The sequence below is a fragment of the Pogonomyrmex barbatus genome, unplaced genomic scaffold (assembly GCF_055798465.1).
Source record: "Pogonomyrmex barbatus isolate J1 unplaced genomic scaffold, ASM5579846v1 scaffold15, whole genome shotgun sequence".
Taxonomy (NCBI): domain Eukaryota; kingdom Metazoa; phylum Arthropoda; class Insecta; order Hymenoptera; family Formicidae; genus Pogonomyrmex; species Pogonomyrmex barbatus.
The window spans coordinates 1,159,790-1,185,476 of record NW_028297111.1 but is presented as its reverse complement, the minus strand read 5'-3'; the positions used below and the strand labels follow the sequence as shown (position 1 = coordinate 1,185,476).

General features: G+C 35.7%; 2 protein-coding genes across 2 annotated transcripts in view; one reads left to right on the top strand and one right to left on the bottom strand.

Moving 5' to 3' along the window:
- LOC148937216 (uncharacterized) overlaps positions 1-25,687 on the top strand; it is a 223,125-nt gene that overhangs the window by 10,551 nt on the left and 186,887 nt on the right. The window lies entirely within an intron of this gene.
- On the bottom strand, positions 19,659-25,675 carry LOC148937218 (facilitated trehalose transporter Tret1-like). Its single transcript, XM_089073519.1, has 4 exons — positions 25,212-25,675; positions 23,265-23,392; positions 22,703-23,083; positions 19,659-21,964 (listed from the first exon to the last, which is right to left on the bottom strand). The coding sequence occupies exons 2-4, from the start codon at positions 23,335-23,337 to the stop codon at positions 21,030-21,032; spliced, it is 1,389 nt and encodes a 462-aa protein (XP_088929645.1). The 5' UTR covers positions 23,338-23,392; positions 25,212-25,675; the 3' UTR covers positions 19,659-21,029.

Here is a 25,687-nt window from a genome sequence, read left to right as displayed (position 1 = left end):
GAATAACAATACTTTCATCATTTTCACATGTTGATGATCTTCACCGTCAAGAATACCACTTTAATCATCTCGTCTTTAATCAATGCGCTTATTTCGCAGCTGGAAAACTTAAAGAAAATTCTATTATGTGCCCTCGATGTGCACAGCGGACACGTTGTTTGACGGATTTGACGATTTAAACATCGTGTAAAAAAAATAATTGCTAGTGAAACGTGAATAGCATGATAAATATTTGAATTTAGATTAACTCGTTTGTGAAATTTGCGCTATTTTCCGCTCTGCTAATTCTGCTGGCTCGCATGAAAGTAGTTTATACCTTTGTACGGTACTCGTGGTCATACGTTTTCAAGTACTCAAACTTCGTACTCGGTTTCCATGAGGTTGACGAAATATACGGGCAGTGCATTCGACTTTGAGATCAGACTCACCAATGTCCGTATTATAGCGAGACGGTGCAGCTGCAGTTTGCGCACTCGCAATCGTGTTGCATCTCACAGTCTCCTTAAGACTTATATTAACGGATAATATATAATATATAATTATCCGTAATATATATATATATATATATATATATATATATATATATTACGGATTATTCGTTAGCGGGAGGTAAATGGGTATCGGTCATTGCTAGATCACGTAAATCATTGGCATCCCATGCTCTCGATTATACGTTGTTTCGTTTTTCCGAAGATCGCATCGAGCGGCGCATCGAACGATACACCAGGCGAGAATTGAAAGTGCGGGTACAGCGTCTCTTTTCCGTGAGACGCTTTTCGTGAGTTGTAACATCGGGCCCGAGTTACGCCCTATCTTTGTCTCATATTCCTTACAATGTGAAGCGCGCGCAGAGACAGCGACTGTCTCGCTTTCGGGCGTATTTCCACGGAATGTAAGGGTATATACCGTTCCCTCACTCGCGATCTATCCGGGTTGTATCAACGTTGTTTGACGTGCAACGTCGTATTTTCTCTCTCGTTCTCAATGGAGAATCAATGGATGCATATTTGAGCATCCTGGAACATATTCGCACCGCTTACGACTTATCAAACAGGAAGTCCTTTGCTATGCCAACAGTTAGGATCGAGTAAGCCGGGATTAACGAGTCTCTCTCTCTCTCTCTCTCTCTCTCTCTCTCTCTCTCTCGCTGCTGTTTCCTTCATAGATTATAGTCTTGCCCGTGATATAGACGAAGAAAGAAAATTTACTTAACCAAAGTTGACGCTAAGCTAACGTTGATGCAACCGGTTCTCTCCCTCTCCCTCTCTCTCTCTCTCTCTCTCTCTCTCTCTCTCTCTCTCTCGGAATTTCATTAGATTAATCTCAGCATTTCCTTGCCTGCATAAAATTTATCCCGTCGCAAATGCTCGCAATCTGGAAAATGCAGCGATGATTATGTACTGCCGAAGGCATTAATGAGAAAGGGGGGAGAGGGAGAGGGGGGAATTTAAACTCGCCTATAAGTCGCAATTCGCTCGTAGCTAAGCTCCAGGCGGGTCATTTACTTCGAAACAGGGTTCAGATCTTGGATGCGGTGCCACGTCGGTGTCGTATATGTCAGTGTCAGGTTGGTGCTACCAGCCGCGACCTACGAGAAATCCGCTTTCCTTCCGTCAGCATTTTCTCGGAGTGTCGTTTTTCTCTTTTTTATTTTTCGCAGCTCGCGGCATCCCTTATTTAGCAGCCGCGAAAAAGTCGGGGGGCGGGAGGAGTTACTCAGAGTTCGCGCGGGCACCGCGAACGCGTACCCGTGAGAATTCGCGCTGTGAAAATACAACGATACCAGGAATGCGAGCTATGGAAATTCCGCGACTGTAACGCGCGGATACAAATTTCTTTCACGTGCGTCGGGACGTGGTAAGAAAAAACGCGATGCCGCAAAGAAATGCGTGATAAAATTGTACCGATTATTAATGTTATGATATTGATAAATAATAATCGACCGATATAAATCGATCATGGTCGGGAGGAAAAGATAATAGATATGAGTTGGAAATGTCACGAATTGCGTGGGTAATGATTGAGTGTAATGATTTGCAATGGTTTCTATACACGATTTCTACATGTACAATATCAAATTTTAAATCGATTGTATTGCAAGTTGATTAACCGAATTCGATTAGGATATGCTAGCGTGTCGTTTTGCGATGACCTGATTAAATTTGATTAATGGCATTCAAAATGTTACGCGGTTTTGTATTTGGACGAAATAATAGTGGACGAGGAGCTCATTGAATTACGCTCGAGTAGTGTCATCATTCGCGGCACATGCAATTTTGCATAATTACAGATCAAACTAAAATTTATTTCATTTTAATGAGAAAATTATTCTCACGCTTTCATCATCTTCTTGCGTGTCATTTTTCGTTTCGAGTCGGATATGCAAAAAAGTAGAGGAATATCGATTTCGACGAGGCAGCCATAATTTTTTATAAAGTTTAGGACGTAAATTCTACCATTCCCTCGTAGATTGCGCGTTGTTGCGGCGCTGAATAAATCTTTTTTTTTTTTTCTTTTTTTTTTCTTTTTTCGAAAGGCGAGTTTAACGTCGTGATCTTTGCGAATGTGACATTCGCGAGACGCGTTTCTCAGGCTTTACGACCTTGTGCTTTTTATTCGTGACTTATGGCTCGGCGTGTGGGTTGATTCATTTATGAAGGTGCGAGGCACTCGAGGAGACGTCTGGGCGCGCTCGTCCGCAACGCGGCCAGGAAATCGATTTCTTCAGGGGAATCTTAAATATCATTTCGTTCCGCTTCCGTTAGCACGACGGAGGTCCGCTTGGCGAAAATTCTAGAGAGCAGACGAAACGAGGAGGGATAAAAGTTGCATCGAGATAGGGCTTCTAGCCGCAAATCATATTTTCCCGTAGCACCTCCGTAACACAAACGGCACAGATTTATGTTGGTAATAAAAAAAAAAAAAAAAAAAAAGAATATGTATAATACGCGAGTATAATTACGGACGTAGTTTTTTCAGTCGTGATTGAAACGATCGCTCGAGTAAGAAAAAAGTTTAGGGGGTAATGAAGCATATAACGTTTTCTGTGATTTTAATCTATCGATCACCGTTGATCGTCGTTAATTAAAGTACGAGTGTTTCCTCGTTTCGACGGCCGGATTTTCAGGAATGTTTCGAGTTACGAAAGAATTGAGAGAATCGCGCGTGCGGCTGTCAAACGGAAAATGTCGAAATCGATCATTTTTCGTCGTTTAACGGATCGTTAACCCACGCGTATTTCGGAGTTGGATTTATTCGGCCAAGTTTTGGTGTCCATCAATGACGCGGAATCGCGAGAGGAAGAAGAGTTTCGAGTGAGTCGGTATTCGATGGAGTATATTGATGGGAATCGTATTGAAAATAGCTAGCAGCTTCCGGACGTATCGAAATGATTTTTGCTTGACGCCTTTTTTAACACTCGCCCCTTATTATGTAACGTACCTGCAAGGAGCACTTAGATCATTTAGATACTCTAAGCGATCGTTCTCCACTAATACGACAACAAATCTCGTTTGATAAAAGTTTACGGAGTTAGAAGCGAGAGAGTGGTGCCTCTCGAGAGATTCTCAAGAGACTGCACGGGCTGCGTATTCGTCGACTGTCAGGAGCTTCGAATAATAAGTTTTATTCGCAGCAGAATGGATATCAATAATAATGTCACGGTTATCCAATCCAGCGACACGTCGGATGGCGGAAAAACTCCCGCGACATTTCTTCAAGATTTTATGGCGAGGACGCCATCCAATGGTGCGCAGGGCGAACTTGAAGGATGCTCTCGAGTTTTGCGGCATCTTCCATTCGCTCCCGTGCATCGTTTGCTTCTTCGGTGCATACAGATCGTTGCATTCATTATACCGGCGCTAAATCGTTTGTGAATAATGGTCGTCGTGAATCTTTCCTCGAATGAAAGACTTGCGAGAAACTCGGCTTGTGCATTCAATATTTCTGAGCTTACTTGCTTAACAAATATCTGGAAAAAAGTATTTATTATAGGAAGAATATATATATATATATATACATTATTTTTGCAAAAATGTACGATATTAATATACTACATTGACAATTCTGAAGACTTTCAAGAAGATAAAGCAGAAATCAGCAATAGAATAAACATTAAATGCTAAATGTTCCGGAACTCTTTCTCTCCTTCTCTCTGTCGAGTTCTCTGAATTTTAGGGGATTCGATAAAATTTCGGGAAAACGGAGAGAAACGTGAGAACAATCTATCTATCTATCTATATTTCATCATTCATATATAAGACATGTTATTGGAATAATTTCAGATTTTTTTTTACAAATGTGTCAAATGTATCAAATTTGATAATAAATATTAGGTGGATGTATATCTAAAAAAATAATTATCATAACAATCATGAAATTGATCACAAGATCGATTCTCAAATCAGAATACCATTATTTGCAATGATGAAAATGATAAAAATAATTCGATGTTTTGACATTAGCCAAATTGGTCGTGAGATTATTTCAAATACATGCAATCAGTGTTACGTGATGCAGGTAAGGCGGTAAGGCCTATGGAAGGTGCAGTGCAGTGCAGTGCAAATTCTGACGTCACAGCCGAGACGATGTACGACTAGTCTGCCTATCTGGCAGACACTTTGGTCATAAATTCGGTAGGAATGGGGTGTCGTATGGTATATCGTACAGACACGGGTTTCTATCTACGTGCCCACCTCTACTTCCTTCTCCCGAACACTCTAGAGACCTTCACGTCCAGTAGAGACACCTCCACCTGTACCCCCCCCCCCCTCGCCATCACCATCACCATTACCTCACTCTACTATGTGCATCTTGCACCTGCATCCGATCGTATCGTCGCTCTCACGCGCTCTCACTCAATTATTCCGACACCAAGAAAATCAATACTCGCGGAGACAGATCGCACTTTCTTGATGCATATTCATCTGAGAGGCTGAGAGGCAATACTTTTTTTTTATCGTCCATAATCGACTTATGGCGATTCGATAGCACGACAGCAGAATTTATTATTACTTAAGATAATAATAAATTATTTCAGTTGCATGGCCGTACATCATAAAGTAGATGAAAAAATTGAAGTTGTCGTTAGTATTTAGGATTAGAGAACTTTTCTTTTTGTCGAGTATGAGTTGATATAAAATTAATATATAATATTTTGATGATCAATGATCACAAATCTTTGAGAAATGTAGTACTAACAGGAACATTATATGATTCTTCTGTCGCACATCAAGATTTATTTTGAAGGAGAAAGTCCGTAGAAAGTGAAAAGATATATCTTTTGAGAAATGGAATAGAATATCTCTATAGAAAGAAGGTGATTCAAAAATTCTGTTTTCTGCTATCAATATTGATTTATTTTTATGCGAATAATACACAAAAATCATTCTTTTAATTATGATTGTAAGAGTATTCAATGCATCGCAGAAATGGAAATATAAATTTGCAATGTAAATCCTTTCTTGAGAAACATATTTTTCGAAAATTGGTGGCATGCCGATCAAAATAAGAATTATGTGTGTATTTGATATACTCATCGTTACCTACTGACTTATAGGAAAAGAAATGTCGGTTTTTCATTGAAATTTTATTAAATTCTGAACTTGGTTATAGAGTAGAAAAGTTTGCGCGGGTCGATCGAGCTCCGTCGACCGCGCCAAAATCATCGAAGGAAGAATTGCGAAAGAGGGTTGGCTTAGCAATTCGCGACTGCTTTTGGCAATCGCCGACTGCTGCTCATAAATATTTTTCATCTTCACGAATAATTCGCGATCAACAAGCGATTGATTTCGTTCGTGCGTTGCCAAGCGTTGAAAATGCCATCACCACTGGCCTATTTTGCAAATTGTCTTTGGCGACAAAAGTGTATTACGATCGCCGGTTTACGGTTACTCGTTCAAATATACATCGTCTCTCCGATGATATACTTTGCATTGCAATTCTCAGAGAATAACGAAACGCAACGATATTCGATTTCTCAACAAAATATACGACGAACGTGTACGAGGCACGTATCATGTATCCGTTACCATTACCAACGTTATATATTTTGGTGCTGCACTATCAAGGATTTACAAGAGTCGACGACCACCCAACCCAACTTCTCTGGCTCCAGCGCGATCCTTCAGAGTCGCTCTCGACTATCTCGTTTCGAGGGACTCACCTACGACGTACCACCACCCACACCTGGGTCCTTTCCTCCCTATTCACCTTCTTCTTTCTGCCGGCACGGATGTTCGTCTCGAGAGCGAGAAATCGATCGGATAGGACCTGGCTTTACAGCGGCAGAGGACTTCGGACTTTGACTCTCGAGGATTTCATTGAAGGATTTCCAAAGAGTCGATGGATCGGTTCTGGACCGATAGATGCCGTCCGCGGCGGCGGCGACGACGACGACGTAGTAACGAAGAGGCAGCGTGGCTCGTGGGATTCGAGGGCGACGACCCGAAGGAACGAAGAAGGCGAATCCACATGTCTTTCCGAAGGAAAAAGATATTTATTGGGCTGATGGTGGCCTGGCGAGAAAACGACGAAAAAGTAGCAGGAAATGAAGATCTGGCTGGAAAGTACATTGGCGAATTGCTAGAGATATCGAAGGATGAAGAGACTGCGGCGTGGAGAAGAGAGAGAGAGAGAGAGAGAAATGTAGATAGATAGATAGATGGATCATTGCATTTGGTACGCGAAAAAAAGAAAATGATAGCACAGCGACAGAGATGCCTTTCAGCAACGGTAGCGTTGAATTTCTTCTTGTCGCCTTTCTAACTAATCTTTTCGCTAAGACATATGTTGTTACGTGCTTAAAAGTGAGAATTCTTTTAACGCGTTTGAAGTAAATTGGATCTTGAAAAATATCATAAAAGTATAAACCGTGTGCGAACGTTACAATGTTATCTCGGGATTAGACAGTGAAATGCTTATACAGCGAGATATCAGATTTTCGTTTTAACAAGAAGATAAGAAAGTTAATCCGATCGTGAGATAAAAGTATATTGGAGAAACGGATCTATCTATTTTTCCAAAATATCTTATTTTCATGGAAAAATTAGAGAAAAACGACATTTGGGAAGATCGAAAATACGAGAAGGCCAAAGTTGTGCAAAAAAAGTAAGGAAGATCGGAAAGATCGGAAGTCAATTTACGATGTGACAATCGCTTAACGTCAATGTAACTGCAGTCTCAGCAGTGTTCGATAGTTCGGATTGTAACGTTATGGTGAGTCATATTTTCGCCATACGGTCGGTCGACAGAGCGTAAAACTTACGCTGATTTTATCTATCGATCATACGTATTGATGCATGTATCACGCATGCATGTAGTTCTATCTGATTAAATTATCGGTATATTTGATACAGTACATATAAAAAGAAGAAATTATCACTGAAAAGAATAATTTTACGCGAATAATTTTCAACGTTGTTTGATTTCTGTTGTCGGGCGATCTCGGATATCGTTGGCGAATCGCATCATTCATATTGTATATAGAGTGGCAATTGAAAAACTGCTGAAATTAAATAATTGTTATTTTATAATAAATTGAAAATGAAAATTAAATATTACTCCGTAGAGGAAAAATACTTTTATCAATTCGTGTGCGAAAAGAATATACATGCATAAATTTGCATAAATAAATATTATTTAAAATTATTTAAATTAAAAAAAAAAGATTTTATATATATATATATATATATATATAACATATAGTTAAACTTAGTTAACTAATTAGTTAAACTTAGTTGTATAATAATCAAGATTATTGCAAAGTATTTAAATACTTTTTCAAACAATTCTAATTATGTATTTTTTATGCAACTTAATTTACTTTGTTTTATTCATTTATTAAATAACAATTGTTTACTTTCCGCAACTTTTCGATTGTCGTCTTGTATGTGTGTATATGTATGTGTGTGTGTGTGTGTGTGTGTGTGTGTGTATATATATGCACGTTGATCACGCACATATTGCAGCTGCAACTGCGAGTGTACATTACAGTGTACGTGACGATGCAATATTTAAAAAATTTGACCTAGATTCTCGAGATTTATTCTTCTGGCTCACATTTTAACTTCCTGTAAAAGATTTCTAAGGGAAAATTCCTCGCAGCGTATTTTTAAGATATTTTATTCGAATAAATAGATTATATTGTGTATATCTAGCGAAAGAAATGAAAAATTCTGTCGATTTATAATTCTTCCAATAGAGTATAAAATTTTCCATCGCATGAATAAATATATGCAGTCACGATTGGTTGGAATTAATACGAAATTTATAACACTTTGTGTAGTCGCAAGGAAACATATAGTAATAAGAAACAGAATATTACCCGATCGCTGACGAAACCTCCGAACACGTTTGCCAAACATAATCATTTCGGCTCGATGGCGCAGGGCTCATCCGAGCCGAGATGAAAAACGATCCTCGGGTGGTATGAAAAAGATCCGAGTACCTTCACCGATTCGAAACTTGGTAATTTTGACGTACCTCGGGGGTAGAAAATGTCTTCTGGTAGCCACACGTACGGCGAAACTCGAAAACTACTCGAGGTTGAAAATATATTCCGCATGCTTTTCGCAGAAAGCTCTCGAGCGCACTTAATGATTTATAATACCGTTTTTACCGCTTTCTCGTTTTTGCCCCAACTCGCGTTTGGGATTTGGGGAATAATGTTTCCGGATGATAACGCATTGGATAATACTAATCGCGTTGTAATACCTTCAACTTTGCTTTGTTATCGAGCAAAATTGTAAATTGTAATATTAGTTTGGAAAACTTTTTCTTTGTCGCATTTAAATGTTAGTAAATTATTTTTCTTTGTCATCTCGTGCACGATAAAACATATCAGGTCGGAAAATATGATACGTGAGATAAAATTATTTATTTATGATTAAAATTAATGGTGAAAATCATATCCGGCAAAAGTAGTTTTAATTGCATTTAATATGATCGTATGCGGTACAATATTAAACGAGCGCAAAGTGCATGGGAGCTTTCAACGAGTTCTCGAAATGCTAGCTCCGCTTGTGAAAATTTTTATCGCACAATTGAATTGATAATGACCGAATCGGCGGACAATCGAACGAGTCAGGCGCATCGTGAACGCGGCGTGAATTTTGCTCGAATTAAAATTAAATTGCATTGATTATTCCACCAAGTTAATTGCCGCGTATCATTGATTGTACAAACAACCAACCGCCGTACAGCAAACGACAGCTGGTGTTGTTAATAGATGGTGCCGTTTAAACCATTAGATTTCGCGCGATAAACAGTGATTATCGTTGCAATTGGCGCGGCAACGAGCGTCTCAATGAAAATGATGTAATTGGATATACAGTGTGATACTCTACAGTGCGATATTTGCAACTCTTTTTTTTTTTTTTTTCTCTCGGACTAATAACGAAAAAGGGGTTTACCGTACAAAAGTGTTTACTCGATCCGATTTATCTTTCTTGCGTGTGTAAATTTTTATCATTATCGGAAAATTTTCTCGAGAATTTTCTCTTGCTGAAGTTCCGTTTTAGAAAAATATCGGTAGACAGACAACTGTTATGTTGTTTCTCCTCTCTGTACGTTACGTTCTGCGTGTACGCACTTTGGTTCTCGGAGATGTTCCATGTGCCTTTAGGTACAGTTTCTCAGGCAGAGTTAGGACGATCCGATAGAATACCGACGCGCTCGGGCGTAACATTTTATTCATCAGATTCAATCTTCAAAGAGCGAAGTCCTTTCTTCGCGAAGAACTGGATGGATGCTCTTTAGTGAACTGCTGAAGCGCCAGCATTCTTGAAACTCAATAGTCTCTTAATGCGCGCGTAACGTTCGTCGAACGACGTGAAACCTTCGTCACTCGAGCACGTACAATAATAAACGGCGAGCACTCGAGTCTCGTCAGATATTTCGCGCAAACGGAAGCTCGTCAGAAGCTTCATCTGATCGGTCTCGCGCCTTTTACATTGCGTATTGTTTCATGACGTTGTCGACTCCTCCGTTAAATATCCCTCGCCTAGGTAGCTCTATAATGTCTTCTGGCGCGATATCTTCTCATTGAAATCTGTAAATCTTTAACGTTCTCTTTAGGAATAACGTACATTTTTTTTTTTTGCGCGCAGAAGTTTAAGAGCTGCCACGAGCTGAAACGTGAGAAAAATATTTATATATTTCGTATTTGTATAATATGTATATTATATCGAGTAATTGCGCGACACGAAGATACTGACGCGTATGCCGTATCATAAACATTATCTGTCGATATTCTGACTTTTCCAGCGGCGAAACTGACTATCGGCCAATGACTCGGTTTCAGGAGGAAGCCTTGCCTCTTGTGGCCGACTAGCGACAACATCGCAATAATTTCTTCGCGTTTTCCGGATAAGCCGGATATAATTCGGGCGCGCGCGGCCGCGGGCGTAACTGCGGATTCGTTTTATCGTGCCTAGCTAAATCCTCTCCTGGGAAGATTCTCAGCGAGATTTCTACAAGGAGATAGATAGAAGTTTGGCGGGGCGAATCTAAGGCGAAGTAGAGAAGCCGCGGGATAAACTAGAATAAACCGGTCACGTTTTTTCACCAGATCTCTTTTGTTCCTTCGTTTCTCAGTTTCATTCCATTTATGGCGCTTTATCTGGCGCCTTTATTCAATGTTTTGCGTTGTGCCACAAATTTGGTCCCTTAATCAGTTTAGTGTAGCCGCATCTCGCAACACCATCTGAAACTCGGCACGCGTCAATGTTTTTTAATAATTCTATTTATTTATTTTATATATTTTTATATTATTGTAATCTTTTATATTCAGAATTACACATATTTTTTAACGATCTTTTTTCCGTGGCTTTTCTCTCAACAAATCTGTATTGTCTAAGTGTGATTTCCTTTTACACTTTAGATCATATTTTTAGATCGAATTTTAAGAATTTCTGAAGAAGCTTATTAGCGTAATGTTTATTTTATTGAGATATATGTACACGCATATTTATATATCTATAAAAATTTAAATTGAAAAGTGCGATACGTCGTGCTGTGGGCGTAAAGCTATTCGTCATTCAAAAGTAAAGTAACAGATTAAGAAGCAAGTTGTAACTTGTTATGAGTTTCTGAGAGAGTAGTACTGTAAAGTATTGAAACTTATCGCGACTTTTTCATTATTTTTCAAGAGATTTTCTAAGAAATTTTCACGAGGAGCACGCGCGATACTGTATTTACTCGTTGTGACAAATATCAAGATATAAAAATACATAGATTTTTAATATATTTTAATTTAGATATGTTATTTTTCCATATGACAGGTTCAGTTAATCCAATATTTTATTACACGCAATTTACACGTTTTTTTTTTTCGACTGATAACAAATATTACATATATGTAGGATGCAGTATATTACTTTTTAAATATTTGTGTATTATATTCGCTTTCACACAGTGCTCTTCTTTGAATTCTCGAGTTGTGGAGCGAACACATTTACCATACGTAGAGAATTAAACTGCAGTCCCAAGGGTGATTTGATGTTCGGTTCAAAAGTTAAACACGGCTTCACAATGTGCGTGCGGATGTACATAAAACATTTTGAACATTTAGTATATCATTGCGATGAAATTTATTTGCATTTTCTGTATTTCCATTATTTCTATAAATATAATCTTTATATTTTGTTTTTATTTTTTTTTTATTTATATATTTTTGTTTAATATAAATTATCTAAGCCTATTAAAGAAAGATTAGAGATTATTACTATATATAACATATATATTATTATTATAGCGTATTATTTTTTTTGTGAGATTCATCGCTTTGATACGGGTAATTGAAAATTATCATTTAACGTAAAATAAATATGAAAAAATATGAAAAAGTATTAAAACTATGAAAAAAATTAACTTCAAAGAATTTCACTTATTTATTACGTTATATGCTTATATTTGATCGTTATTTATGATAAAAACACACACACACACACACACACACACACACACACACACACAATATTCATATAGGCTGAATATTCAATTGTTATCAGTCACTCGTATACATACCGTTTAATTTGGCGATTAAATTGCGGATAGTATTTTGCGTACAATCCTATAATGAAAAGATTGCTCGCCACTTGTTTTCGCAATATTTAAAATAAGATGCTAATGGCACGAATACTGGAGTATTCTCCCCTGGAGCAGTTCTTTTCCTTATTTTTCTCGCTTGGCCATATCCCTACTATCTAATTTCCCGACTTTTATTAATTTGCTGCCCACTAGATTTGAGAAAAATCGTTAAAAGTATTCATAACAGTGTCCGATATTATCCTATTATCTATTGCAACTATGAATATTAAAACAAGAATCGTACTAAATATAATTTACAATTTTTCTAAAGAAATATTTTATCACGCCATTTCCACGTTTGTTTAAGCGCAAGCAGAACAAAGACACATGACGTTAGATTTTCTGTAGTTGTTAGATTAGTAACACTCTTTCACAAATTCCGCAGACCTATCCTACTAATTTTATTTTCGGCATTCTTTTCTATTAATTTTTCTCGACCTTATTTATTTCCCCTACGAGATACGATGTCGAGCGATTATTTAATTTTCTCCGAGGTCATCAAGATATTGCGAGCAGATGCGAGCGCAATATCTGTCTCAAAGACGTTGCGTTGCAACGGAATTACCTTGTGTTAACCAAGTGCTCGGGAGTTCTAGGGGCGAGCAAAGCTCTCGAGGGACAAGTGGTGAACCCTTGGCGTCTCCTTAGACTCCATCTACGCTCTAACGTGGTGGGCTCAAAGCTCGCTCTTCTCCGCCGGAAGCTCCCCCTTCTCCTGTCTGTTCTCCTTTCTCTTCATTCCCCGCCACAGCGTTAACTTGTTATCGAGACATTTGTTTAATTGCTCTTCAATGTAACATTATAACACAATAAAATTTTATCTTTATTATTTTGTTTCATTTTTTTAGAAATAATTAGTTCTTTTTCTTTATACTTACTTCTGTCTTGAGATTGGAAACGTTATTGCTTAGATGAAAAAAAAAAAAAAAATTTTTTTTTGCGCGATTTAAAAATGAATGACTTTTATTGCGCTTATCACTCGAGTTAACTATTTCCTTCTATCTTTTCTATTCTTTTAAAGTGAAATTTTATTGATCAAAACAAACAAAAGGTTATTTTATTAAGAATTTATGATTATTTTACATATTTTTAGCATAAACTTATGTACTTTAATTTTTTTTTTATAGTTACGTCTTATTGATCATGACTAGCAAGAATACAATTTTACTATGAAAAATAATGGTACTCAGCAACTTGTAATTTCTATATTTTAAATAGCTCTTTTTTTAGAAAAAAATTGTATCTCATGTTTGTGGAAACTTTGTGTTTAATTTTACAATTCAAAGTTAGCATTATATTTTTTTTTTTAAACTTGTTTGCAACCATCGTTTTAACCAATTAATAGTATTGATTGAAATGATTTGCTATTAACTGATTCTTTTCAATGAATTTTACTGAACGTAGAGCTGTGCTTGTAACTTACTTACTGCTATACTTACAAGTGTTTTTACAGTGATAATATAAGTTTAAGAGGAATGTTTCGTTATCATTTTATCGTAAACTTATCGTTTTTAAGTAACGGATTCTTGCCTGTTTGTATTTTGAAGAGTTACCTCGATGTTTTCAGACAGAGGAATCTTCTTGAAAGGCCACGATAATCTCGAGAGTGTTCGACTCTCGTGGGAATTACGCGGGTTATATTTCATTTCGTTGCGATGCAAAGTCGCAACGGTGGCCAAAAGGGACATATTCCCGTTGGCATCATAACCCGCTCCTCGCCTTCTTTCCGTCGACGGTAATCGCATATGGAGGATACGGAGTATCCGCTGGATCGGCATACCGGGAACCGACATCCCTTGCGCGTTCTGGCCTGTGCTCGACTCTTTCCACTTGCGACTCTTTTTCCGCACCAGCGAGAGACTTATACGCCGTTGCGAGAAACGTATCACACGAGGCTGCACTCTATTTCGAAACTTGTCGTCGCGTTGTATAAATTTAATCCGGATTTCATTTTAAGTTGCAGTATTACCGCGACAAAGTTGTATAGAATGGAAAGGAGTCAATATTATCACGCACAAAGATTCACTATGCTGACGAAATTTCGGCGTTAATATAATCTGTAACGTCTAGTTTATAGATGATAGTAAACATCTGAGGACTTAAAGTATTAAGATTTCTTTTATAGATGTAAATTCAATAATGATTATTTTAAAATCGGCTGTTCCGCCGAGTAGAACAGATTTATGTAATATTCTCTTCAAATTTTTTTTTTTTTTTTTTTTATATATAGATTTAAAATGTTTTTCGAAGAGATTTCTTATTTTTTGCGACACAGATTTTTTTTCTACAGAATGAGATGAGATGGATATCGATCGCGAGAATTTTAATTACATTTGTAATTGACACAAAAATATAATCTCAAAGAAATTATATTACGTATCAAAAATTATATAAATATACGAAGTTTTTTTAATATTTTAAAATTCTTCTCTGAAGTCCTACTTTTGGATAGATTAATCGGTGCTTGAAAAACCAATGATGATTTTATTTGCAATTTTTACTCGTAATTATATCTATTAAATGGAGAAATAAAGGAAAGATATAATTGGCGATAAAGATTTTGTTTTCCCGAAAACAGTTAATGTTGATCAGTGATCTTGACTGTTAACTATCGAAATCATTAGAACACTCGGCGCCGAAACATTAATTGGGTTAATCGTGATTGTTCGTTAGCTCGGTCAATCATCTTAGTACAAGTTCGACCGGCTGATATTAATTGGGCTAATTACCTATATATCTCTACCTTGGATTAAGATGGATCGTTTCCACAAGCTTTCCTCGTAGGATTAAGGATGCACGAGGATTCTAAGCGGATAAAACTTATTTACATTTAATCAGTAAATAATCAGACATCTTTTTATCCTCTTTATAAATAATATTTACAAAAGAATCATATATCTCGAAATTTTCACACGTGTGGCGATATTATTTTTTTTTTTTTTTTTTTTTATAATTTTCTTATCGATATGATTTTAGAACTTTAAAAACAACGAATACAAGTAGATGAAATTTTATAAAATTTTATAAAGAAATCTATAAGAGCCTTAAGAAGAGTTTTTAAATTGCCCGAAAATATATCAAGTCTCTGCAAGCGCTTTTAAATGGACTCGGCCGGTTTCGCGTCCGCAAAACAAAAACCCTATTGTGCGATGAAAAAATTTCTTAAAAAAAAAAAAAAAAAAAAAGAGGCTACTCGCGGAATGTGCAATATAAATAACGACGTGTTCGGCTCTTGTTGAGAAAATGACGGAAGACGAAAGGAAGACGTGGATGGTGAAAATAAAGAGCGCATGCGGAAACAAAGTGAGCGAGAGACCGCGGTGGAAATGGACCAGAAAGGAATATTGGCACGAGAGTACCGTCGGACCCCGACTATCAGTCCCACGCGAATCTTCACTTCCGCTCGTTTCCTGCAGTCTCATTTCCCCTGTGTAAATATTCACGTGCTACTCGGTGTACTGTATACGTCCACGTACAGCCGTTCTCTTTTATTTTCTTCTTTCTGTTTGTTTAGGAAATGCTCAGTCGTATCAAAAGTGCCCGATCGACGATTATTAAATCAAATCATCGATCACTGTCTGCACTGCCTCGTTAATGTAACACGTTACAAATTAAACTTAATTTTAAATTTATTTATTTAATAATTTAATTGGATTTATCACGACTTTTTTTTTCTCAAAAAAAGAAATTTTTCAAAAGGATTTAACTTAAAAAAAAAAAAAAAAAAATGATTCGATGCTTTTAATATTAAAAGTCGTTAATTGTTAACGGACGTTCGTCCAAGTTTCGTTTCGTGATCGATGTTGAGAAAAACAAAACTCTACCGGCCGACTTGACTGGTAATGAGTGTTGAATCATTAATCCAATTTCGATTGGGTCAGCTTGTTCGGGAACGACACACAACGGTTTGCAAAGTTGACCACTGCCACGCTTCGCGAAAACGGGATACGCGGCTACGTGACACAATGTGTGGTTAGCCGCCGAGGACCATCGATCCGCTTCGATGGAAACAGAGCAAGCTGCTTTCCTGCGGATTGTGCCACGGAAATGTAGGTCGGTGACCTTTCCGCGCTGAAGTCCCTCGCTCCTCTTCTTCTCCTCATTCCGCTTCTCCTCCTCTCGTCGTTCCATTGACTGTGACCGCAACTTGGCGGTGGACCAGAATCGCTTTCTTTCTTTTTTTTTTTTTAAGAAACATTAGTACTCCGTGTTTCGGGCTCGCGCGCGACAATTTTTCTTCTTTTTTTTTTCCCGTCGTAGAATATTTTTTTTTTTTTTTTCTAATGAAAATTATCCTCTGCGTTATTTGGATTTGGAGACGAGGATGAATTGGCGGATGATATGACGGATGGATTTGCGGTATATCATCCTGCGGTCAGGTGGCGATTGAAAATTGTCGTGTTCAATTCGAGATAATACGCAATAATTTAACGTGCGTATAATGCTCTGCTTTCGCTAACTGTTTGGTTATCGCTGTTTTGTACAAATTTATTTAAAATTAATGCGCAACTCTTCGTGTTGCCACCAGTGGCATAGTTAATATGGACGCGACATTATTTCTCTTTTGGCAATTTGATATTTGTTACTGTAATTTCTTTATAACTATTATAGAATATATATAGAACGTGAAACAGGATATTCATTTAATTTTTTTTTTACAGAAGAGAAACATGATTTGTGATGATGTATAAACAAATAAATCTGCGGTAATTGTATGAATTGCAAATCAGGAAACGTGAATTGTGCATATTCTAGTTTTATGTTATAAAGTGAATTCACTCTCGATTTCTTTAATTCGGCCAGTCGAGCATTTCGCGTAACGAAACGACAAGAGGAAATTCCGATAGTGAACAGGATGACAATCTTCTCTCGCGAGTCTCGTTGAATTTTAAGATAGTAGAAAGAGTGGCGAACGGGAAAACTTGAGGAAAATTTAGAGGGGTCGTGACGACAGGTAATTGCATTGCAAAATCATATGCAAAAGCTCGTGACTCGCTCCCATATCAGAATCCTCGTTATTACCTGTCTGTCCGTTTTCAACTCAAGCGCGGACTATTTTTATATATGAAATGTATGGTGTGTGTGTGTGTGTGTGTGTGTGTGTGTGTGTGTGTGTGTGTGTGTGTGTGTGTGTGTGTGTGTGTGTGTGTGTGTGTGTGTGTGTGTGTGTGTGTGTGAATAAGAAAGTATCCTCATTTACACGTCACACAAGTAAGTAGCTTTTGTAGAAATTAATTGAGTTCGAATTTGGACATATTAAACATGTATAGATTACTTTGGTTGCATAACGAGCGCGCATAAGTTCTTACTTTTATTTTTTATCGCGTGACTGCTCCGTAAAATAATGGAGTGATTCATTTTGCGAAATAAAAAGAGAATCATAGACACTCACGAGCAACATTCACAATTTTTATTTTACCATTCTCTTTATATAGCAGCTGTGTACATAATCGAGATTGTTGAAACAGCTGTATAGCTGTTATTTTATAATAAGTGAAATGATTTGTTACGTTTGCAGGAGAACGTCATTATTTTTATTAACTTTATCTTGCAAAAAGAATATACATTTTTGATATTGTAAAAATGAACATTGTAAAAAGCTTAAAATTTGACCGCATGACATTATAATATATATTTAGGAAATTTTCGTACGGATGATTATTTCCACAACGGAGAAATTTACCTAGAACTTTTCGAAGATATAGTTACAATAGTCATCGATATTGTATTTAAGTAAAAGTGTATTTAATTGACATTGTGCAAATTTAGATGTTTTATTATTTTGGAATCATTGAATCGTACAATTAGCTGAATCATTGACTTTTTTTTTGTAATGTATATTTTTTACAAATGTACATACTCTTTTTTTATCGTACTTGTTCTCGTCCGCTTTTTAAACAAAGTAACAATTATTTATAATATCAACAACTATTGTTACTCTATGCATCAAAAGAACAAAAAAAAAAAAAAAGAACAGAATTTAATTTCTATAAAAATCTTCCACACGTAATTCCAATTTATACGTTTAATTCCAATATGTCGTATTAAATTTGACAATAAACCATCGAACGATATTGCATTATATTAGAGACAGATGCCACAACGTGGCAGTCGGGGTGGCATGGCAGGTGATGTTGAAAATGATTGTCTGGCACGAAATATGAATACCCAACTGGCGGAAAAACTGGCGGGGTTTACTTGCAGACAGGTCTAATGTGATTGGTAGTTCCTGGGCGGACGTTTCAGGGGTTTCTCGGAGGACAATCGAGTTTGTGCTCGGCTGGCAATTACACTCTCCGCTCGTTACGCGGTTTGACAAACTTTCTCGGGGCGGCGAAAGACGTCGTGTTTCCGCGCGCCTGATCGAGGCTCCTCTCCCCCCCCCCCCTCATTTTCGTTGAGTTTGAAAGTTGCGATAATTGCGGAGCAAAATAGGTTCCGCTGCTCGTCGCGCGTGCCAATCCCGCGCAAGCAATAACAAATATTAAACAGCAACGGCGCGTTTCTATCCGTTTTATAACTCCCCCGACAATGCAGCCTCGTAGCTCGAGAAAATTGGAGCATTATTAGGCAAATTAGGCCATTAATCTAGAATATGTACGACGACCAACTCTCTGGACTCGCATAATAAACTCGATAAACCGAGAAAATTATATTTTAATTTTTTTAATGTTTGATTTTGCATAATGGAAAATTATAGATATCGAATGCGAATATTGTTGTTCATGTTGATCGTATAGATACTGTTTGGTTACTGGGTTTATTAAATTCTCTCAGTTCTCTCTTGTTTGATTGTTGCGTTTAATTTTACGATAGAAATAGCGCCTTCTTTTACGCGAGAGTCTCTCGTTTATTTATACGAGATACCAAACTGCAATGATTCTTGCTCTGAAATAAAAGGGTGAACAGTCGTAAAGGAAGCGCACGTACGGATAAGAGGCGGAATAGTATTCGTTATATTTAAGTCTAAATTAAGTAGTTTTATATATATAGAGCAACCTTCAGAGAAGAGTTTCCGCCTGTTTTCGAACAAATCGCGCATTCTCATAGAATTTTACGCACACACTTGGCAAGATTGTTTAAACAACTGACTGCCACGACTGACTGCGCTCTTTTACTCCACTTTCGGTTTTATTCTTTTCGCACAAACGATTCTTTTCATTATTACATTCCATCGCGCACTGACAATGAACGTTTATCCCTTATCTCGCATAAGGAAATTCCGATTTCGACGTGAGCGAAAAGTGGCATATAAAACGCGCAAATAAAATACGGTCGTTTGACGCGAGCGAACGTGCGCGCGTAACCTGTTTATCTCATACTCCAATTTAATTGGTGCATTATGGGGCATTACGCGTATACAATGTTTGGCCGCGATGGTTGCGGTGGTTATACAGTTATTGGTTTATGCACCCCTTGCAGCTCCTAATCATATTTTACGATAATGAATTTAAAATCCTAGTCGAGAAACGTGACACGTAGGGAAAGTATGCTCGCGATGCTCGATCAAATATCGAAATAGCGAAATGTTATGTAAATGAAACGTCCGCAAGAACAAGAATTGAAGAATATGAATAATAGACAAGATTTTATTTACTACATCAGTTCTCAATCCTTTATGTTTATTTTTCGCTTATCGTATTATTTCTCTCAAATAATAATAATAATAATAATACGTTTATAATACGCTTCATGTTCCCCGTGCAATTAATTGCAATATTTTTGTTCTTTTTGTTAATTAAAATTTCTTAGATTAATTAGCGGAATATGTTCATTTTATTTCTTCGTTGATATAAATTATAAAGCGCCATTGGCAATGGTCTATGCGAGATAAGATAGCGTTGAATTTACAGCCTCACGTCACGGCCCCATTGCGCTTTTAATGCTGTCGCCGGTGATCGTCCAAGTGAAATATCGTCCTGTAAAATATGAATCTGGCCAAGTCTTCCATCGTCAATGTTACGGTATCCTGTCTACGGGCTACGGGGAAGGAAATATAATTACAAGATTTCTATTTGACGAAAGCTCACGCGAAATTGATACATGGTAGTTTTCGGTGAGATATCAATTTGCAAACTGCTCGCAAGAAGTATTTTCACATTACGTCATATAGCGTGAAATTCACGCGTAAGCTTTTTCGCTAAAGTACTTTTGAAGTATCTTCCGTCGAGAATCCGTCGTTTCGCATTTGAAATCTCATTTGCTTTTAGCACTATTGATTCAGTACATTGTGTCGTATGTTTGAGAAAAGCATGTACTAAAGATTAAAGATGCGTTTCTTATCTCGCAAAATCACTCCTCTAAGCACTAATACTTTGCAAAATGACAATTTGCAGTAAATAGTTATGTTGCTGATAAAACATTTCTGACATTAATATTCACCTTATTTACAAAGAAGTTAAAAACCAATCATTTCTCGTGTTCGAAATACGTGTTTTAACTCTTATATCGACTTATCATTCACTATTATGTCGACACTAATACAATCGAATCTTTTGTAAACAGGCGTGAGATCTCTGTTATAATCTCTATTGGATTTCTATTAAGTAATCCTGGTACAGTAGTATAAATAAAATAAAATATTAAATTATACAGTTCGATGCATATGCAAAGATAATATACAATGAGTAGACATGAATAGATCCTTATGTGTGTATTTGTCGAATGCTTCTCACCAACCCGCAATTTAATTAATTTCTGATTTACACTCTAGCTACTCTGAAATAATCTAGCTTTGTCAGCAACAAAGTGAAAGAAAACATTGCAATTGTGTGATTGCAATTTGTTAGATTGTCATCGGTCAGCGTTATTCGGCATCGACATCGATGTGCCATGATGAAAAATCTCTTATAACGAATGCGAGAAAAACACATTGTCCCATTACGAGTTTCCAATTCGTCTTACTGGACGGACAGGACAATTTTGATAAGCGTATTTAAATCTCAACTTTTCCGTGTCAGCTCTTCCTGGATTTGCTGCAACGATTTACCCTTAGTCTCGAGCATACAGAAATAGGTGTACGGTACGGCGGTTATCAATAGCACAGCGTACGCGTAAAATAAATATTTTTCCGTGATCAAGTTAAGTAAAGGCTGATAAGTCGACGTGGAAATGAAGGAAGATATCGCACCGACGATACTGGATAAACAGCCGGCCACGCACTTGACATGCGGCGGAAAGATCTCACCCAATACCGTGTTGGGTATCGAGACGATGCCGATGTATATGGATACCTGGAAAAGCAACACCGAGAAAATCGGTAGTGCCTGAAGATCGGCGGGATTATAGCCCGCGTCGAGAAATTGAAATTGCGTCCCCAGGCAGATTAACGACGTCGTAACGGCCAAGCTGGACACGATCATTAAAATCCGTCTGCCGAATTTCTCGATCAGGAACATGGACAACATGGAACCGACGATCCCGGTAGCGGTGACGATGATCACGATTATCGACGGTTCCACAACGGTCACTTTGACGCTTCGCAGGATGGTCTCCATGTAAAATAGCACGTTGTTTAGGCCGCACATCTGAAGATATACGAACAGAAGTGACACGAGTACCTGCGCTTTCCAAATATACGGAATCTTGAATTCTTTCATAACATCCACGAAAGGTAAACTTTTGTTCGTCTCGAGGAAAATTTTTAACGCCTGTAACTCCGATTCCACATCGCAATCACGGTGATACCAAAGTATCGATTCTCGCGCTTTTTTTTCCTTGTTCATTTTGACATAATAATACGGCGATTCTGGTAGCCAAATAAAGATGATTATTAATATAAAGCAGAGAGCAAAGCATACGATAGCGCTGACCTCCATCTTTAAATACGCGCCCATGATACTCATTATTAGATTGCCTATCGATAAACCGCTTACACCTGTAAAGAAAAAAATTTAATTTTTATGTATAATTTATTATTATTGCGATTATATTTGCAAAGATTTTTTTTTTTTTTCTTGTGTTATGTCACAATATTATAAAATACACGGCATAATTCTGATTTAATCATTTTATTGTAAGAAAATTTATTAGAGTTACTTTATTTTGCTTGAGCAATAAATTAAATTTAGCATCGTATTTGTATTTCTATAAATAAACCTGATAAATTTTTTAGCGGTACAGATTTTATGTAATATCGTAACGTAATCAAATCAATGCAATTCCGTAATATTAAATGACTGATTATGATATTGAAGTTTGATCACTTTTACATTGAATATTTGATATCGCGAGAACAGTTATGATAAAATCTCTTTTTTTTTTTTCTGCATGTAATTATTTTATATTATCGTGAACGTTATCTATTATCTCAATATCTGTTATCAAACTTTGAGAGAAATGATTTTGCATTATGATTATTGGAAAATTTTAAATGAATGAAATTATTGGTCAAAATATTGAAATATTGAAAAAGGGAAGCAAAATAGACATAATGATATTAAAATATGAAATATTTTTCATATTTTTAGAGTTGTATTCTGCATTTGTGTCTAAAGATTGACAATGTATATGAAGATTGCGCGCGCGTACACACACACACACACACACACATACAAAACACAACAACAAAGACAGACACATACACACACGACATATGAGTACTGAAAATGCGTACCTAAAACAACTAGAGCTCCGCGAATAGCAGGATCTGCGATTTCGCCTAGGTAAAGCGAGAAGCAGCTGTACATCTTTCCCAGACTGATGCCAGCTAGTAATCTAGCTGCGTACAGCCATTCCACCCGATTAGCCACAATCATAAAGAGCCAGCAGAGAGTTATTGGCAAACTGGTCACGAGGATCGTTGTTTTAGTGCCGAGATAGTTGACGGCAACGGAACCAGAAATGGCGCCAATTAGCCTGCCTAGGTTCAACAGAGAAACTACCCAGGAAGCCTCGTCCATTGTTATAGGGATGTGAGATTCGGATGAAGTCAGATAGGCGATATACGGCGAGCTCCAAACCGCTATCAGTCCCATTTGTAATTGTAGAAGATTGACTGGGAATTGGAAAACTATTAGTTCCCGTTTATATCTATTCCAATTTTAATGAATAATTTATATATATATATATATATATATATATATATATATATAAATTTAAATAATAAATCTTTAAAACTACAAAATATTTTAATGTTTAGTTATTAATATATGTATTAATGTATGTGGGATATATACCTCCGATACCGGCAACCCATTGAGGCCACATCACTCTTTTTATTATCTTCTTTTCTGTTTTATGATCCATCATGATTTTTTAATAGATTGCTTATAACTGAGTTTCTCCGTGGGGAATACTAAGTGTTCTGCTATTAGAAAAATCGAGTCGTAAAACGTTGTAATTTAACTCAATGACGTAAAAGTTGTTTCATAAATAATGTATGTATTTTTTAAAGAGTTTTTAACGTATACTTAGCGAAAGAATTGCAGAAACATTCATCATTTTATTTATATTTATTATTTAAATTTATCTAAACATACTTATTTAAATTTATGATTACCATCTGATTACCAACTGATATGATTATCAACTGATAAGTTACCTGATTAATAAATTAACTGATTAATAAATTGCTATTTAATAATATATATTATTAATGGATAATTGTTTAAAATTGAATTTTATAAGATTAATAATGGATAAATTTAAAATAAATTTTAAAATTAATTTTTATATAAGATTTAGATTAATAATGGATAATTTTAAAATTAATTTTTATATAAGATTTAGATAGCATAGTTGACGTTAATTACTAATTTTTACCGTTTAGTTTATATTAATTTTTAATGTTAGTTGGTTTTGTTTCTTTAGCTTCTTATATCATATCACATTTACATATCGTAACATCATATATGTTATATAGATCATGTTAATTTAATTAAATTAAAAATTTTAATTTATATCTAGATTATCATTTATATAAAATTTCAAATTTTGAAATTTGATTCAACTTGTAAATACAGTCTATTCATAGTTAGGAACGATAGAATGTAGATAGAATGTAGATAGAAGAATAGAAGATTGTTTATATAAAAAGAATATAAACAATATTGTGCATATCTTATTGTACCAAATCAATATAAAGTTTATTAAAATTATATACATAATTATTAAATTTAATAGTTATCAAACATCGTCAAAATATAGGATTCTGCGGTAATAATTTTTTAAAATTTAATATTGAATTACGCAAGATATAATATGATATATTTTAATTAATTTTTATATGAATTTCAATATTTTTTAATATTTTAGACTTCTCTCTTTTTATATTAAATATACATTAAATATTAATATATATTAATATAATATAATATTATATAATATTATGAAAGATATATACATTTGTGAATATGATTCTATTATTATACAAAAAATTAAATGAACTATTTTAATTGCACATTCTATTTAATTAATATTAAGTTTAATTAATATTATTTTAAAAGCTCTTAATACGTGACTATTGAAATAGTGATAGTTTTAGAATAAGCGATTATAGCTAAATATGAACGAATAGAAAATTCAAAAGTTCTCGTCAAAATCATAGATTTAAGATACGTACATTTATGTTACTTACTAATGTTTAAATATTAACAAGAGTGAACCTTAGTGTTATAACAATGGGAAACAGTAGGGCAATTAAGAATCAGCGCTGTAAACGGTGCGCATTACAGACTCCACGTGAAATTTGTATAAAATAATTTTTTTAATATTATAATCTTATCTTTAATAATAAAATAAAAATATATTGTAAATTATCTTTTATTTTACTCTATATAAAAGATTTATGTGCTTTATATTAGTATGCTTTATATTTATGATTAAGCAAATGGGATAACATATTGAAGTTTTATAACATTTCAATCAAGTGAATCAAGTCTTTGACAAGTTTTAATTCTTAGAGAAATAAAAATAACGTATGAACTTTTAAAAGTTATTTTTCATATATATTCTTAGCTTTCTGATATTATTAATAATTTTAATATGAAATTATATGAAATATTAGGAACGACTTAGACCTTCTATAAGAAGGAAAACGAGTGCCTAATAAAAGTGAATATTCTCTTAGTTGATGTGATCTTATTAATACGATATTAGTTGATTAATATTAAAAGTTAACTTACGGAAGATTATAAATAGAAGATATAGAAGAAACTTGATATAAAAATGAGGAACAGTGATGATTGATGATGTCAGTATAAGATACAATCGAGCAGCACGATATGCGTAGTTGAAACAACTTACAGTTCTGAATAACTTACAGTTGCACACGCGTCAGAAAGAATATGACGCCTTGCGCGATAAAAAGTAACGCGGTAGCCAATCAATTTCCCGCGTTTTTAAAAATAATAGATAGGTAATATTTGAGAGATAATTGGCTACTGTGTCGCTTCTTATCGCGTAGAACGTGTTATCTGGATGCAAGAGCATTTTGTAAGCCGTGAAAATGTGGCTTAACGATAAAAGAGGAACGTATACGTGGTATGAAGATAGAATATAAATTACTAAAAAAATGATAAATTGTGTGGAAGCTCAGAGCAGAGATAATAAAAGAATTTAAGAGATAAAAAATTGAAAAAAAAAAAAACGTAATTGATTT